General features: G+C 51.2%; 1 protein-coding gene across 11 annotated transcripts in view; it reads left to right on the top strand.

Moving 5' to 3' along the window:
* Positions 1-17,458, top strand: part of BCAS3 (BCAS3 microtubule associated cell migration factor) — a 589,835-nt gene that overhangs the window by 559,483 nt on the left and 12,894 nt on the right. For 5 of the 11 annotated variants that reach the window (XM_044939593.2, XM_044939587.1, XM_044939591.1 and 2 more), the window contains one exon: positions 6,511-6,684. In XM_044939593.2, coding sequence (XP_044795528.2) covers positions 6,511-6,684 — 174 coding nt within the window. Of the gene's footprint in view, positions 1-6,510; positions 6,685-8,139; positions 8,239-17,458 lie in introns of those variants that run through there. The other 6 variants (XM_044939594.2, XM_044939588.1, XM_044939598.2 and 3 more) reach the window with 2 other exon arrangements.

A 17,458-nucleotide genomic window follows, 5' to 3' on the forward strand; every position in this document is an offset into this window, starting at 1 on the left:
CTGTTCACGGACCTCTGATGAGCAGTGAATAGTCCCTTCCTGCTCGTGGCCCCGAGGGCCTGTGAGGACACGTCTGGACGCACCCCCGGCTTTCAGCATCAGCCTAGGTGTTTCTGTGCTTTGTTGGTACCTTTCCCTTCTCTTCCTAAGTTCACTTCTGAACTGGAGAAGTAGAGCCTTTAGAAATGACTTAACTCCCAAATCTGAGCCTCACAGCCAAATGGATGACTGTGGAACACAGGTAGCACCCGGCCACAAGTTTGGTGAACATTCGATAATCTGAGTCCACAAGATTGCTCTGTACTCCGTCAGTGGATGTGGGTTACAGCTAGCTTGGGAAGTGACCTGGAGGATTGAGAGGGACAGGTGGGGTCCTCCTCTGCCCTCAGCCTCCCTTCCCCATGTCTGTTAGCCACCGCATAGCGCATGCTGACATAGTGAAACATGCCCGCGGCCACACCTAATAGCCAGGAAGCTAATATCCGCACCCCAAGCTTATGTGAGAGCACCTGTCATGTAGAGAAAGCACCAGTCTGGAGCTCAGCTTGGAGAGCAGGCTGGGAGACCCTCCAATGGCTGGTCTCATCATGCCTGGGATCATCTCTGAGTTATCATGGATGTCATGATCATCACGCGCTCTCATCCCGAGGGCTTGTGCCTTGAAGAGCATTGTTTAATGACAAGTTTACTCTTGGTACCAGGCCTCCCCGGTGGCTGGAAATCAGATCAGCAGGCTCTCATGAAAGTCCAAAGCGGAGGCTGAGCCACAGTCTCCTAAATAGCGAGGGTGTGATTAGACAGTATCAGCTCCGAGGACACCCCAGCCCCCCCCTGCTGCCTCACCCACTGGTCTTCCCTGCCCCTCGACAGTGGTGCTCGGAAGAGCACGTGTGCCCCCAGCCTCCCCAGGACCTTGCTGGCCCACCAGCTGTCATTGGCAGGCCTTTAATGGGCGTGTGAAACCCAAGAACCTGACCTGTTTCTCCTCTGGGGAGACAGTATAACACAGGATGCCCAGTTGGGATGAAGGATTCAGGTAGCTCACCTGTACGAGCCTGACTCTCTGTTATCATCCAAGGCAGATTGTTTTGGTTCTTCCAGTTCCCAGAATCTGGGCTTTAAAATAAGTGCACAGAAGACAGTAGGAATTGATATTGCAGCATTTTCTGCTCACTTGCTTAGCTTTTTCCTTCCCCTAATTTTAGCTTCTTTTTCTGCCCACCTCCATCTCTTCCCTCACCATGCTGGCCCTAGAGGTATTATCTCTGGGGCAATACGCCCAAAGGGTATATTGACTCCAGAGCGACTGTCAAATTTCTCAGATGGTTGTAATCAGTCAATAAACATGTTCTGAGCAAGCGCAATACACGAAGCCCAGTGTTTATTACAGACTTGTGGCTTCTGGAGGAATCCATGCCCTCAAGCAGCTTCTAAACTAGGTTGAAAAACAGATCGTGTGAATCGTGTCAGGCAGCGTGGGAAAGACGCCATGAAACCGAGTTCATTAACCTGGGAATCTGAGGATGGGCTCCAGGGGCATCTGTCAGTACCCCAGAATGGCCTGTATCATTTCCTGTTTGCCAACACACACACTTGGGGGGGTGGTAAGTTTATTGCTTTCACCAGCTTTACCCTAACAGGTAAAGAACTTTGTAGACAATCAAACTTCGTGGAAGAGAGCTCCTGATTTCAATTATCATTATAACAAGATTTCATTGCACCAGTGGGACTTAAACTGAATCTTAGAAATATTCCAGGAAGAGTAGGGTGGGAGGTGGGCCTGATGGAAGGGGCTCCCAGGAAGTATCAGGGAAGACTGTCACTCCCAGGACCAGTGACCTTCAGTTGTCTCACTCTCAGTCTCAGTAAAATGCAGATCTGTGAAATGGTGATCACAGCTGCTTCCCCAAGCTTTGTGGGCCTTTTTTTGGGGGCGGGGAGGGGGGAGGCTCGCTTTGTATCCCCACTCCTCAGCACAGTGCTTGACTCATATCACAGTGGACACTAATCCATATTTAATGAATGTGTGAGTTCACCAAAATAATCAACGTGAGAGGGCTTGGTAAACAGCAGAGGGTTGCTTCAGCTAAAGATCTGAGTTGCTAAGTACGTGTATTTTGTGCTTTGCAAGCAGCCTGCGCTAAGTGTCTTCTCCCCCTTGAAACTGACCCTTCCCCCCTGTAATGGGGCTCGAAGGGCCAGCCCATCTGATGGAGTGTCTGTGGGCTGGCCAGATGAATGATGGCAGTGTCGACCACGCTGACAAGATATGCAGTTGCTTAAGAGCCCAGAGGTGACCTCACTCTCCCCAGGGCTTGGCCTCTCACCCCAGCGCCTGCTGATGCACGAACACACCTGCAGCCCTTCTCTCGCTCCAGGACGAGGAGACCTTGTGAGCTCCTTTGCTGCCCTCATCTGCACTGGAGGGGTGGAAGGATGGGCAGGAAGGGGCATTGCTGAGCCTCTCTGGGACTCCTCCTCACCCTCTAAGCAGGACCACTAAGTACATCCTCTCCGTGGCCTCTCAGGACAGTAGAAATGACTGGGTGCTCCTTTGCTGAACACTTGCTTGGGAAGGGGATCCCTGGTGGCTCAGCTGGTAAAGAATCTGCCTGCAGTATGGGAGACCTGGGTTGGGAAGATCCTTTGGAGAAGGAAATGGCTACCCACTCCAGTATTCTTGCCTGAAAAATTCCATGGACAGAGGCGCCTGGAGGGCTACAGTCCATGGGGTCGCAAAGAGTCAGACACGGCTGAGTGACTGATACTTCACTTCCCTTTTGTATCCCCAGCCTCCCACCCGCTGCTTCCTCACAGCGCCCCTGCTGAGAGAGAGCAGACTGGATCTCCTGTCAATTTTTCTTTTCTCCTGTGTGCCGTCCAACAGACAGGATGGCTCCTCAGCATAATCGTTATTTGTTTGTTGTTCAGTCACTCAGTCGTGTCTGATTCTTTGTGACCCACCCCATGGACTGCAGCACATCAGGCCTCCCTGACCTTCACCACCTCCCAGAATTTGCTCAAACTCATGTCCATTGAGTCGATGATGCCATCCAACCATCTCATCCTCTGTCATCCCCTTCTCCTCCTGCCCTCAATCTTTCCCAGCATCAGGGTCTTTTCCAGTGAGTCGGCTCTTCCCATCAGGTGGCCAAAGTATTGGAGCTTCAGCTTCAGCATCAGTCCTCCCAATGAATATTCAGGGTCAATTTCCTTTAGGATTGACTGGTTTGATCTCCTTGCAGTCCAAGGGACTCTCAGGAGTCTTCTCCAACACCACAGTTTGAAGGAATCAATTCTTTGGTGCTCAGCCTTCTTTATGGTCCAACACTCACATCTGTACATGACTACTGGGAAAACCATAGCTTTGACTAGATGGACCTTTGTCAGCAAAGTGATGTCTCTACTTTTTAATACACTGTCTAGGTTTGTTATAGCTTTAATCATGATACTCCAAGAAACTTGGGCAGGTTGGGAATGGGAAGCATGTTTAAAAGGCCATGGTTGAAGGTGACAGGAGTTCCCAGAACAAGTTAAGAAAGACAGGGGTGATTTCTCCCTAGAACAGTTCTCCAGGGCAGATGCAGCTGATAGAATGAGCTAGCTAAGGACTAGCAGCCTGTGTTCCAGATCTGTCACTCAGAGACCCTGAGCCTCCCTGAATCTCTCTGCGCTTTCAGCTCCTCTTCCATATGCTGGAGTGGTACCTGTCCTGCCTCTCAGGATCGTCGTGGTAGTCACCATCTATGATGATGCTTCACATGGTACAGACTTGTTATTAACATACACACGCACACCCCTTATGTGCAGAGAACTCACCATATGCCATTTATCTAACACACCCTGCAACACCCCTGTGAGACTGTATTGGTTTTCCACTTTTATGGATGAGGAGTCAGAGGCCCAGAAAGATAATCGGCTTGCCCAGAGCCAGTACACACACAGCTCCTCTGTGTTGGAGCCTATATTTCTGCTTCAATTCTCCACTGTAACACTAACTCCTGATCTTTTTCTCCTGTATCCTGTCACTTTGTCCCTTAAAATATTACAGACTCCACTGGCCTTTACCCTCTGTCACGGCCTCTGTCCTGCACAGTTTTTGCTATAACATCTTGCTGCTTTGTTTTGTTGTCTTCTTGATTTGGCTTCTGATATTCCTCCCGGTCCTGCTCTCAGCTTACCTGCCCTGACTTCCAAACACGGTCCATACAAACCTTAACTGAGCACCTTTCTCAAGGCAGGCACTGTGCTCTTGCAAAGTGAGAAAAGGAGCGATGATTCTCTTTCCTTTCCCTGGCTCTGGGACATCTCTCTCCATTAAAAAAAAGAAAAAGAAGAAGAAGGTGCTGCCTCAGCCCTGAGTGCACAGGGCAGAGGAGTGGGCCCGTGTGTTATTATTAATCTCCTCTTCTGTAAATTACTAGGCACAGACGTCCCAGGCAGACCCTTCAGAGAAACAGTGGTGCTATAGCTCTTGATCTTGTCAACTAAGAGTGGGGCAGTGCTGGAGGAGAGCTGGCAGGAACCTCCCTTAATCTCTCCCCTCCTTTGACACAGGGCAAAGTGTTATTAGCTCCACTTCAGAAATGGAAAAGGGACATGCACGGACCTGCCTCTCCCCACTTAGTGAGTGGACAGTGGAATCGCCGGTCCACTGGGTGTCATCAGTCCTTGCGTGTCCTTGGGGACTGGGCACCTTTGAGTCGTGGTTGATGCTGATACTGAAGGTGGCCTCCAGGGCAAGATGAGCACAGCCCAGGCCTCTTGGGGGGCTGACACTCTGAGCATTCCAGCCCCACTGCCTACTGCCTGGCTCCCCAGGCCCATCACCTGACCCTGCCAAATGGGGAGAGGATGTGGTGCGGGGCAGGTCCCTGTTCCCAGGTGCCACCCAGCAAGCTGATCCCCAGCAACCCCCGCCCCAGGTGGGCCTCTTCCTGGGGAGATGCATTTATAGACGCTGCCCATTCCTCCGGCACCAGGAATCCACCCTCTAACTAGGCAAGAGATAAATCAAAGCCAAACTTGGCTGATGACATTCAGGAGCCAGGAGTGACCCCAGCCACACATAGAAATCCCAGCGGACTGGCCAAGGGCCTTTGTCTGGTCAGGAGAGCCCAGGATTATCTGGCCCTCTTTGCTGATGTATGGAGTCACCGGCTGTTGGAGTGTTTACGAATGGTTATCACCTCGATGCTTGGGCTGTTATCAGAGGCAGGGCCGCCTGCTGGGGCTGGGGCTCGCACCCTCTCTATTACCACCTGTCATTGGCAGAGAGTGTGCGCTGACGCTGCCCAGTCCAGACTGCCGAGGGAAGATAGTTTCTGACGGCTGATCAAAGAAGAGAAGCAAGGCCCGATAAAAAGAGTGTGTGTTGGTGTACTTTTAGCTTGGGGAAACATTGGCATTTGCATTTTTTCCCCATCTTCCTGGTGCTGGCAGGAACCAAGCCCAATAAATGTGGTGGATTCATTACCTAATCACTGGGGAAAGGGTATGTGCTTAAAGTAACAGAGCATGACTGTAATCTTCCAAGAGAGAGCGGCTGAAATAAGCTTCACAGAAGACTTGCTGTATAATAAAGTTGAATCATTTAAAGGTAGCCTTTGAAGTGATCTTGCATGTAAAGTCTAAGCTTGGCGTTCAGCAGAGCACCGTGTACTCTTTGGAACTGGGGTGCAGCTTCCGATGGAGGAAAGGTCTTTGTAGAAGATGCTGTCCCCCAGCCCTCCTACTGCCGCCCCCCCAGATGGTGCCCCGGTGATGCGCATGTCCTGGGGAAGTCTGTGCAATGGAGGAGAATGAGGTGTAGACCGAACTGTCAGGGCATCCAAGTACTTGAACCAAACTGGCCCACAAACCTGCTGTTGGATCTTGGGACATAACTTTTCTGAGCTTCAAATGTAAGACAAGGACATTTGGTACGGGTTAGAGGCTATAGTGGCTTTGAAACCATTTTTTTTTTTTTAATGTGAACTCGGTAAGCCCTTTTAAAAATGAAGCTTTAGGGGAAGCCCTGTTGCATTAACAGAGTCAAGTAGGGTAGTTTTGCTTGAACCTGGGCAAGAATTCCGCTGCACTTGACCTCCAGCCTGAAGTAGTCCCTGAAGACTTCAGAGGAACCCTGTAGGTCCTCTGAAAACAGTTCAAGGAATTCCCTGGCAGTTCAGTGGTTAGGACTCTTTTTTATGTTTTCACTGCTGAGGGCCCAGGTTCGATCCCTAGTCAGGGAATAAAGGTCTTACAGGCCACTCAATAGGAAAAACAAAAAGAAAACAGCTCAAAAACTACTAACCCCACATCGTGGAGATCTCCATGCCCTGAACTGGTGGCATGAGCCATCTCGTTCTGCCCCGTGCATCCATGTTTCATGGTGTTCCTTCCTCCGGCCTCGGGAAGGGCTGAAACAGGCCCCAGGCGGGGACGGGGAGGTGGCGGTGGGCCAGCGGGGAGAACAGCCTGCCCTCTCTGCAAGGTGACTCAGGTCGGATGTCCCCGTGTCTGCTGCAGGTACCTTCGACCGGAGCGTGACCCTGCTGGAGGTGTGCGGGAGCTGGCCAGAGGGCTTTGGGCTGCGGCACATGGCCTCCATGGAACACACCGAGGAGGGCCTGCGGGAGCGGCTGGCCGACGCCATGGCTGAGTCCCCGAGCCGGGACGTGGTGGGACCTGGAACAGGTAAAGGTGGGCTCGCACTCCTAGCCTGACTTGGTCGTGAGCGGCGCCTGTGGGTGTGGAGCTTCTCTGCTGGGAGAGGGTGCGTGTGTTTGTCTTAACCCACCGAGTTTCTCTAGTTAACACTCTGGTTGCCATCCATTCTGGAAGCTTCTGGTATTGGGAAACCCAGTGCAGAGGGGAGTTCCCATGGAACCGACCCCTGCTCCATGGACTGCTGCCTTCAGACTTGCTGTGGTTCCGCCACTGTGCTGTACAGGCGGTGCCCTGAAGGACAACCTTCTCCAGGGAAAGGGACCGCCTTGCCCACTAAGGTTTCAGCAGCCCTTGGGCAACGAACGCTGAGGCAGTGCACCTTCCTCTGCCCTGCTGCAGGCTTTATAGATTGGCGAGTGTCAGTGGGTCCTGCAAGCCCCGAGGGGCAAGGATGAAGCAGGCAGGCTTGGTGTGACCACCGCCCCACCCCTGCCAGACAGCTCTTTCTTATGCTGCCTTTGGCCTTGGTACTGTTGTCTGCCACTGAGTCCAGCAGTTGGGGGCTAGGGCAGTTTCTTGCATCCTTAGATGATTGGGTGAGCCCTGCCCCAGGCAAGCAGCTATAAGCACACACACACACACATATGCACTTAGGAAAGCCATAACCCTTCCATCTCTACAGAATTACAATCCAGCCTGCCTCTCCTTTTTTCGAAAGCTCCTCCTAGACATCTGTGTTGTGAGTGAGGGCTCTAGCTCAGTGTTTATGTCCGAGGAGGACCACCCGATAGGCATCTTCTCGGTGTTCTGAGGTCACCAGGGGATGGAGCACAGATCCTCAGATCCTGGCTGCAGGTCTTCCTGCTCTTGCCCGCCTGACTCCTCTCAAGCCTGTTGTCTTTTACCATGAACCGCTCATCCCCACTCCATGCGCCTGCTTGGAGAGAGGATCCCAGGGAGGAGAAACGGACACACCTGGACAAGAAGCAGGACCAGCAAGACTTAGAGTCAAAGCATTTTTGGCAGAACTCAGAATGCCTGATACTATCACGCAGTCCTGATTCCTTGTGGAACCTCTAGGCCTTTTAGATCTTTGGGTTTAGCGGTTAAGTTTTCCCTCTCTTCTTTCCCATCCCATTCAGTTCCTCTGTTTCTGTCCTAAGAGGATAGAGACATATTATCCTCAACTCTATCTCCACAGCATTAGCTTCATGTCTGCCCATAGTGCTCGTGTGATAATTGGCAAACGAACAGAATAGCAAGAGAGGGAGTTGGCTAGAGATGGAGAGGTGCCTTATCCAGCCACGGGAGACCGCCGTCTCTGAGGACCAGCCCCGCCTCCCCCTGCTCCATGCCTCCTTCTTCCCTGGAAAGGAAGATGCAGGCCTTGGAAGCTGCAACCAACCGTGTTCTACCCTTGAATCCCCCACATACAGGCACACGACCTCTCAGCCCTCCTTGTAAAACCCTCCAACTTGTGAATGGCAGGTCATCACACCGTTGTTCTCCCACCTGGACCTGGAGATGAAGAGCAGAGCCATTATCAAGGGACTTGAACCCATGTGGCTTCCCTGGTGGCTCAGATGGTAAAGAATACGCCTGCAATGCAGGAGACCTGGGTTTGATCCCTGGGTTGGGAAGATCCCCTGGAGGAGGGAATCACTACCCATTCCAATATTCTTGCCTGGAGAATCCCATGGGCAGAGGAGCCTGGCGGGCTACTGTCCATGGAATCGCAGAGTCAGACACGACTGGGGGACTAACACTTACTAACCCCATTTTGCTCAGAAGCTGGCCAACAGGAAGAAAAGCTTTTCCCTTCATGAGCCTCACTTGCAGCCCAGCTTTCCCCTGTACCCCTGGGGCCCCGTCCAGCGCTGCTCACACCAGCAGGGCCAGTGTGACACATGACCAGGAGCCGCTCTTCCAGGGCCAGAGCGGCTCAGAGTCGGCCCTCCTCCCGGCCGCCTTCCTCCGAAGCCCCGGAGAGCCCGGCCGTATCATCCAGCGGATGGGAAGGCGTGCTTAGGCCGGGCTGGGGAACTTCAGCCTGGCACGGACCATTAGTAACCTGAGAGAACCTGGCAGCAGTTCATCTGCCGGACAGCTGAGGGATTCAGGAGTCTTTGTGGCCTTAAGCGGGTTCATGAAATTAAAAAAAGAGAGAGAGGGAGAGAGGAAATTAAAACTGCCTGACCCACAGGTCAGAAAATAGGAGACGCCCTTTGAGAGCTGAGGGATTTCATTTTCCTCCCCAAACTGTCACCAAATGGGATTCATTTGGTTTACTTTGACGTGTGTGTGTGTGTGTGTGTGTGTGTGTGTTTATATATATATATATATATATATATATATATATATATATATAAAACTCTGCCTTGGTTTTTTATTTTTTAAGATTTTTTATTTTTGATGTGGACCATTTTTTAAGTCCTTATTGAATTTGTTATAGCACTGCTTCTCTTCTGTGTTTTGGTATTTGGCCTTGAGATATGTGGGATCCCAGCTCCCTGACCAGGGATTGAACCCCTCACCCTCAGCATTAGAACGCGAAGTCTTAACCACTGGACCGCCAGGGAAGTCCCATCTCTGCCTTGATTTTAAAGGTCACTATGTAAAGCAGATATCGTGGAAGTTGACCTGTTCTCCTCTGCCTTTGTTGAGATTCAGTCTTCACATTTCGCAACTCCAGATAAAGTATCAGCCAAGCAGTGCAGCCGTGGGTCCTAGAAAGGGCAGGCTGACACACCCACAACAGAGTCGGCCTGCTGCCCGGGGATAGCCAGGGAAATACAGTGTGATGTGGGTGAGAATTTCCTGCAAGTCACCCTTTGCTCAAGGAGCCTCCTGGTCCCTGTCTCTTTCCACAACCTGCTTCTCTGGGTGGAAGATAGGGTGACCCAGGCGTCTACCTCTGTTGCTTACTCTGAGGTGGCAGAGATGATCAGTTCCTGTAATGCCTCCAGCAGGTTCTTTGTTGAGTGTACATCCAGGACAGGTGGCCTCTTTATCAAGGTGTGAATGGCACACGCTTTCATGACCCCTGACGCCGAAGTCTACTGTATCCATGTTTCACTGTTATACAGATTTAGCCAGTGATGTGCTAGTAAGTGTTTAACAGCCAGCTCTGCAAAGGGAAGCAAGAAAGTCCTGATTTATAGCATTTGGGCATTTCCATAGCATAGAAGCTCCCATTACAGCCAGTTTCAGGCTGTCAACACGATGTCAGTCATCTAGCAGAATTCCTGAAAGTGTACGAGTCAGCCAGCTCCAGCATTCCACTGGTAAGCTGCACCGTGGTGCCAACCAGCTCTCCCCCAAAGTAAAGCTAAGCCTTTCAAAACCTTACTCTTCCAAGAGTGCTATGTGAACCAGCAGCAACATCTCTATCCGGAAGCTGATTAGAAATGCAGACTCTCAGGCCCCACCGAACCCTGCTGACTCAGCACCTGCAGTTGGACAAGATCTCTGTGCATGGGGCTTCCGTGGTAGCTCAGACGGCGAAGTCTGCCTGGAATGCGGGAGACCCGGGTTTGTTCCCTGGTTGGGAAAGATCCCCTGGAGAAGGAAATGGCAACCCACTATGGTATTCTTGCCTGGAGAATCCCATGGACAGAGGAGCCTGGCAGGCTACAGTCCATGAAGTCACAAAGAGCCAGACACGACTGAGTGACTAACACTTTCACTTTCAGCATGCATATAAAAGTCGGAGAAGATCCATTTTAAAACATGGTTAACTCTGAGGCAGGTGTTGGCTCTGTCCTCCAGGTTGGCTGCTGACCAAGTAGTCTATGAATAATTAGATCACATGTGGGATTTGCAAGTCCAGCTCAAAAATAACTGACTAAATTGCTTTCTCTCTAACATCATCACATCTCCCCATTCAGCAAAGCAAAATTTAGGTCAGGCCAACTCTGCCTGTATACTCAGGTGGCTGAAGAAAAGTCGTGAATTGTTCAGATGGGTCGGTGTCCCTCTGCCAATGTGCGGTCTCTACTCCCCAGTGAGCCCAGGCAGTCTCTCTGCAGTTTTTCCCGATTCTCAGTTTGCACTCATCTTTCACAGGAGACACCAGTGCCTAGAACGGTGTCTGGCACATGACAGATGTGCAGGAACTGCTGGGTGAATGGGATCCTGCACTTAACCTGGATGTTAGCAGCTTTGCTGTAGCCCCTGCTTTACTGCCGTGGCTTCCAGCCTGTTTTCTTTCCCTTGGAGAGTCTCCATGTCTCTGGTCCTCTGAGAGTTTGTATTTTATTATTTTCCCCATGTTACTGCTGTTTATTGAGTATGAATTAGTCTGCTCTTTATTCAGTATGGTACCTGGGCTCCATCCGTCCACCATCTTGAAATCGGTCTCTTTCCTTCTTGATGGACACTATTTCAGATTGCCTGTTCCCCTCAAATCTCTTACCCACCAGCTTGTCTCTCCCACTCAGAAGAGAGTGGTCAGCATTTGAGAAATCCCTTGGCCTCCTGCACCCAGACCCTGAAAACCCCCTTTCCTCCTGTCCAGAGGAGGAGCAGCCCCTGCCCACAGCCTGCTCAACCACAACGCCCATCCTCCCCAGAGTCCCCCCTGAGTATCCATGTTGCCCCAGTGTTGGCCTGGGGAGCCAGGCCTGGTGATGTTGGAGTGAGCTCCCTGTGGTTCCTGCCTCCCCGCACGCCCCTGGTTTCTTCTGCCTCCAGCTACTTCTCCATCCTTTCCCTGAGTTTTGATCCTCTGTCAGCCTTAAATCCATATCTCAAGGGACTATCTCAATCCTTTCTCCCCTCCCTCCATCCATCCAGGGCCATCTCCTCCGCTTCCGTGGCCTCAGTTACTATCCATAAACCGATGGTTTCAAAGCGCCTCCAGGTTGGCTTTCTCTCCTGATCTCCAAGCCCATCATCCAGTCCCCTACCCATGTTTCCATATATCCATACACTGGACTCCTCTGCCCTCAGCTTTGTCCTTCTCCTGGATTCACGGCCTATCGTGCACAAAGTCCTTCGTGACCAGCCACTGCCCTCTCTCCAGACTCCTGTCCCTGCTCTGGGCGAGCCCCAGTCCCGCTGAACTTCCCGGAGGGTCCCTGAGCACACGTGCTCTCTCTGCCTGTAGGGCCTCTGCACATACTTCTCCTTCGGCCTGGAATGCTGTCTCCCGTGGCCCCCTCCTCTCTCCGTCACTCCCCCTCAAAATAACTTGACTAATTCCCGCTTAGCAGACATTCCTTTCAATATTGCCTTTTCTAGAAAAATAGGATTTTTTTTTTTCCATAAGCAAAACATTTACTTATTCCAGTCGTTTTGTGTCTGAGGGAAGATATAACCTGGGCTTCCCTGGCGGCTCAGCCATAAAGAATCCTCCTGCCAACGCAGGAGACGTAAGAGACGCAATATGTAAGAGTTCGATCTCTGGGTCTGGAAGATTCCCCTGGAGGAGGGTACGGCAACCCACTCCAGTATCCTCGCTTGGGAAATCCCATGGACAGAGGAGCCTGGCGGGCTGTCTAGTTCATGGGGTCACAAAGAGTCAAACACAACTTAGCAACTAAACAAAAATGGCAAAGATATAACACACAAAAATTTTCATAAACACCTAGATACATATTAATTTCATTGTCACTTTAGACGTTAACTCTTTCAATCACTATTTAGCTAAACCTTGTCTTTTTTTTTTTTTGGCTTTCTCCCGCCTCCAATAGCAAATGCTCTTAGGCCTAATTCACAGGTCCTGATCAGCTGCTTGAAGTATTCCTGACACGTGTCTGTTACAGGCTGCCTCCCCTGGCTGCTGTTGACTCTTAGGAGCTCACTAAGTCAGCAGTCACGGTCAAGAGTGACCATGTCTTCCCCATGACTGTGGCTTCCCATAGTCCTGGGAACACTGTTTCATTCTCCTGTTTGATCACAGCACTCGGGGTAGGAAAGCTGCAACTTTTTCTGTCTAGCGTCTTTTTCTTTAAAGTATTTTTTTAATTGAAATATAATTGATTACAGTGTTGCTACTTTCCAGTTACAGCAAAGTGATTCAGTTAGACATACATATATAGTTTTTTCAGATTCTTTTCCCATGTAGGTTATTACAAAATACTGAGTATAGTTTGGGATTAACATATACACACTGCTGCTGCTGCTGCTGCTAAGTCACTTCAGTCGTGTCCGACTCTGCGATCCCATAGACGGCAGCCCACCAGGCTCCCCTGTTCCTGGGATTCTCCAGGCAAGAACACTGGAGTGGGTTGCCATTTCCTTCTCCAGTGCATGAAAGGAAAAGTGAAAGTGAAGTTGCTCAGTCATGTCTGACTCTTAGGCACCCCATGGACTGCAGCCTACCAGGCTCCTTCCTCCGTGGGATTTTCCAGGCGAGAGTACTGGAGTGGGTTGCCATTGCCTTCTCCTCATATACACACTGCTGCTGCTGCTGCTGCTAAGTTGCTTCAGTCGTGTCCGACTCTGTGTGACCGCATAGACGGCAGCCCACCAGGCTCCCCCGTCCCTGGGATTCTCCAGGCAAGAACACTGGAGTGGGTTGCCATTTCCTCCTCCAATGCATGAAAGTGAAAAGTGAAAGTGAAGTCACTCAGTCGTGTCCGACTCTCAGCGACCCCATGGACTGCAGCCCACCAGGCTCCTCCATCCATGGGATTTTCCAGGCAAGAGTACTGGATTGGGGTGCTGTTGCCTTCTCCTCATATACACACTACTATATATAAAATAACAAACAAGGACCTACTTTAGTGCGTGGAACTGTGTCCAGCATCTCTTTAACTGACTCTTGTAGTCCAGAAGCAATTACTCTTGGGGATCACACTAGGGGCTCAATCTTTACCTCTTACCTTCCATACACTTACTTCCTTACTCAAATATACTTTCTCTCAAATATTTCTTAGTCAGAACTTCAGAAAACAGTAGTATAGGCAAAGCACTCTAGGATTATTTTATTTCATTTTTTTAATGCAGTCTGGACCCGCTAAATTGATTTTACAACACATTGATGAATTGTAATCTAGTTTGGAAACCAATGCTCTAGTTTATTCTGCTAAATCCTCTGAGTTTTCCTGAATGTATATCAATTACTCAGCTGAAAAGTCTATGAGATTATTTTCAACTAAAGGTCTTCCAAAGATTTCTGTCAGAAATCTTTACCTTTACTCTTTGAAAAGGCGTAAGGTACTTTGAAAAGTACCTTTTTTCCTTCTTAACGTGGAAAGCACATTTTGAACAGTGTGAAGTTTTTAAATGATCACAGGAAGGGTTCAATAAGTGAATTAATAAATATCCATGGACAACCTATGTTTTGCAAAAGATGACTCAAAGTGCTGTGTGTGTGTGTGTGCGTGCGCGCGTGCAGATGCACGCATGCTAATAGCTTTCATTTCAGAACTGAAGGAATTCAGCTCTCAACCAGTGTTAGTTATTGGTACTGGAGTTGACCAGCTAGGCACCCCAAAACACATAACCCAGCATGCTGGCCCCTGCATCCTTCCTCTAAGATTAGCTCTTCCAATGGGCCTAGAACTCCTGCCTGCCTCGCTGCTGAGTCTTGGGGACCTTTTCCTGCTAAGGCAATATCCGCTTGGATATCCCCTTAATATCACCTCCCATCACAGGTGCCACGTGATCACGTGACCATACTTACAGGCATGGGGGCTGAATTAATTCTCTTAGCTTTTAAATTTTTTGTTTATTTGTTTTTTTTGGCTGTGCTGGGTCTTCGTTGCCACGCGGGCTTTTCTCTAAAAAGTTGGGGAGAGCAGTGGCTACTTTCTGGTTGCAGGGCGCGGCTTCTCACTGCCGCGGCTTCTCTGGTTGCGGAGCGCGGACTCTAGGGTGCGTGGGCTCAGTCGTAGCTCAGGGGCTTAGTTGCTTCACAGCACGTGGGAACTTCCCGGATCAGGGATCAGACCCATGTCTTCTGGACTGGGAGGCGGACTCTTCACTGCTGAGCCACCCGCAGAGCCTTCTCTTAGCTATTAAACATCCCTAGTCTCCGGCAAGCACTGTCGTCCAAGCAACTTGGCCAGTCCCGTAGGTCCTTCTCTGCTTTACCTAGTTGGGCCCTAGATTTTCCCCTCCTTTGGTGTCTTTACAAAATGCTTTCAGGGCCTCCTCTCCACTGCCTCCTCTGGAGACCCGTGCCGTCTCTCTGGGGTTCTCCTTGTAGGCAGGCTCTCTGAGGTGCCCCTGGGCACAGTTCCTGCCCTCAGGGAGAGAGAAAGCTTCCCCTGTCTCCTTTCTTCCCCTCTAAGGCCTGGGAGAGGGAAGCCACAAAGTGCAGTAAGCTTTGGCCTCCTGTTGCTTCACATCCTGGCCGCCGCCATTCCCCGTGCTGAGCGCTTCGGTCGCCTCGTTTCCTCCTGTCTCTTGTCCTCAGGGCGCCACCTCCCAAACGGCTTTGATGCCTCAGGCTCCATGCCACCCGTGCAAACGTCCTGTCACCCCACCACGCAGTAGATGTCCCCTATTACGATGGGCAAAGGAGGAGAAAATGAAAGCTTTGATGTGAAATCATAACTCAGCGCTGTGGGATTAAAAGGAGATGTCCAGGAAGAATTTCCGGTTCTTAATATCCTGTCATCTGAGTCATTTCCACCAATTACTCCCGAGACGGGAGCCCCAGAGAAGGAAACCACCCTCATGTTAGGGCCCACTCTCCCTGTCAGCCCTCCTGGGCCCACAGCTGACCGCCTGGGCTCCTGCCGTCATATTTCAGAGTCTCTTTCGTGCTCCTGCTGGAGAAGGCAATGGCACCCCACTCCAGTACTCTTGCCTGGAAAATCCCATGAATGGAGGAGCCTGGTGGGCTGCAGTCCATGGGGTCGCTAAGAGTCGGACACAACTGAGCGACTTCACTTTCACTTTCACTTTCGGGCTCCCGCACCTTTCCAGCCTCTCCCCGACACCCCCTCCACTGTCACCCCCATTCATAGTTCATGCCAACACCCTCGGCCATCATCCCCAGCACGAGCCCTGCTGACCTGTCTCTGTTCAGGGGCCTGCTGCCCTTGCCCCCTACCAAGTTCCCTTTTTAGACCAGACTCTAACCTCCCCTGTCTCTGAACTTATGCATGGCCTGCACACGGGACGCTTGGTCCAGGACAGGCCACGCATGCTGCCTTCAACATTAGTGAGCAGCGGCGTATTCCCTTCTCCAACCCACTGGGGTAAGGCTCAGCTCCGGTGGTCCTTCCAGCCCCTACCTCAGCCAGACTGCCCGTCCGGTGTGTCTTAGCCCAATCCCGGATCCTTGGCCTGAATCCAGTTCATCTTTGTTGCCTCTGACCAGCAGCCTTTTCCCTGCCCCGCATCTAGCACTGGGAGCAGAGCCAGGCTGAATCCCCAGTTAATGTTTGCTGAATGACTGGATGGGTCTTGTGGCTCCTGAGAGGTCAGTGGAAGCCAGTCAGAGCAATGGGAAAAGGGATTGTGTTTAAAAGACACACTTGTTGGTTCCTGGCCCATTCTAGGTAGGTAGTTTCTCCTGCCCCGCCCCCTCTCCCTCTGCCCCCGCCACACCCCACACCCCTCTCTTCTTCTCCCCTAAGGCTGTTGAAAGCCCCAGGCAAAGGCAGAGCTATAATGCAGAACTTTGGGACTGAGAAGCATCTCTGCTCATTTCTCAGTTGCCCAAAGTCGACTCTGGATTCTTTAACCAGAGCACACCGATTCTTATCTATAAGGAGGAAGTGCCCCCATGACCTCACAGGTGAATCTTCAGAGTCCCCTTTCCAGGCGTCGCCTCAACAGGGAAGCAGGGATTCCTGTGGGAAATGGACAGGCTTGGACAGAGGGTGGAGAAGAGCCACTGGACCCCCCAGATAAGGGCCCTTCTCTGAAGACATGAACACAGGTAAATGGTTAACAAAAGGGAGGCTTTCTCTCTGTTCCTCCTCTTCTGCCAGGGAATTCACTTTTAACTGTTGACCTTTCTGCGAAGTGTAAGATCTGAACAAAGTTGAACACAGTCATGGATGGTTAAATACCCATCCTTCTCTTCAGCCCCTACCTCTGCCCTTCTGCCTCAGAAGATGGTCTGAGGTGTTTGGACCACCCCCGAGGTGGGATGGCTGGTGAGGGAGGAAAGACAGACACACAGACAATGAACGTTGGAAATGGCCCTCTGACCCCTTAGGAAACCAGAGCCTGAGCTCTTAAAGCAAAAGAGAGGCCTGTACCGAGAAGGCCAAGCCATGCCCATCAGATTGGGTTTAACAGAAGGAGGCATTTCCAAGCACCCACACCAGAGTCAGCTGTCTACCCTCTGACATTGGGTGATTGTTTCCTGCTCACTTCTCTCTGAACCCCACCCCTGCACCCCCCCACCCCGCAGCCAGACACCTTCAGGCCCACTCCAGAAGGCATTCTAAGATGTGTGGGCAGAATCCCCCAGCCCCAGGCTTCCCGGACCTCCCCCTCACATGTGTTTTATTTCGTGAAGCCCGATAGTTTGCAATCCCACCCCTCTGTGTGCTTAATTGAGTTTGCGGAGAATTGACATCCTGTTGCTTCATTTGTTCAGGATTTGTTTTTCCATTGGGTGCCTGTCCCCGCCCCGGCTGGGGGCCGGGCCTCATCTTCCCAGCCTGTTCCCTTCATCTCCAGTTGGCCAGGACCAGTGGGCACTCTTCACTTTCATGTGTGTGACTGGGGCTGGCCTTAGGGCTCGGTTAGACGGGGGAGCGGGTGGGGCCAGGCCTACCAGGGCCCCCGCCTCCATGCTTGGAGGGTCTTGTTGCCTCCCCAAGCCACTGGGAGCTGAACATAAGCATATGGTTCATGCTTTGGGGCATGTCAGAAGGGCAGCCCTGCCCAGCAG

The sequence above is a fragment of the Bubalus bubalis genome, chromosome 3, assembly GCF_019923935.1.
Source record: "Bubalus bubalis isolate 160015118507 breed Murrah chromosome 3, NDDB_SH_1, whole genome shotgun sequence".
In the NCBI taxonomy this organism is placed as follows: Eukaryota; Metazoa; Chordata; class Mammalia; order Artiodactyla; family Bovidae; genus Bubalus; species Bubalus bubalis.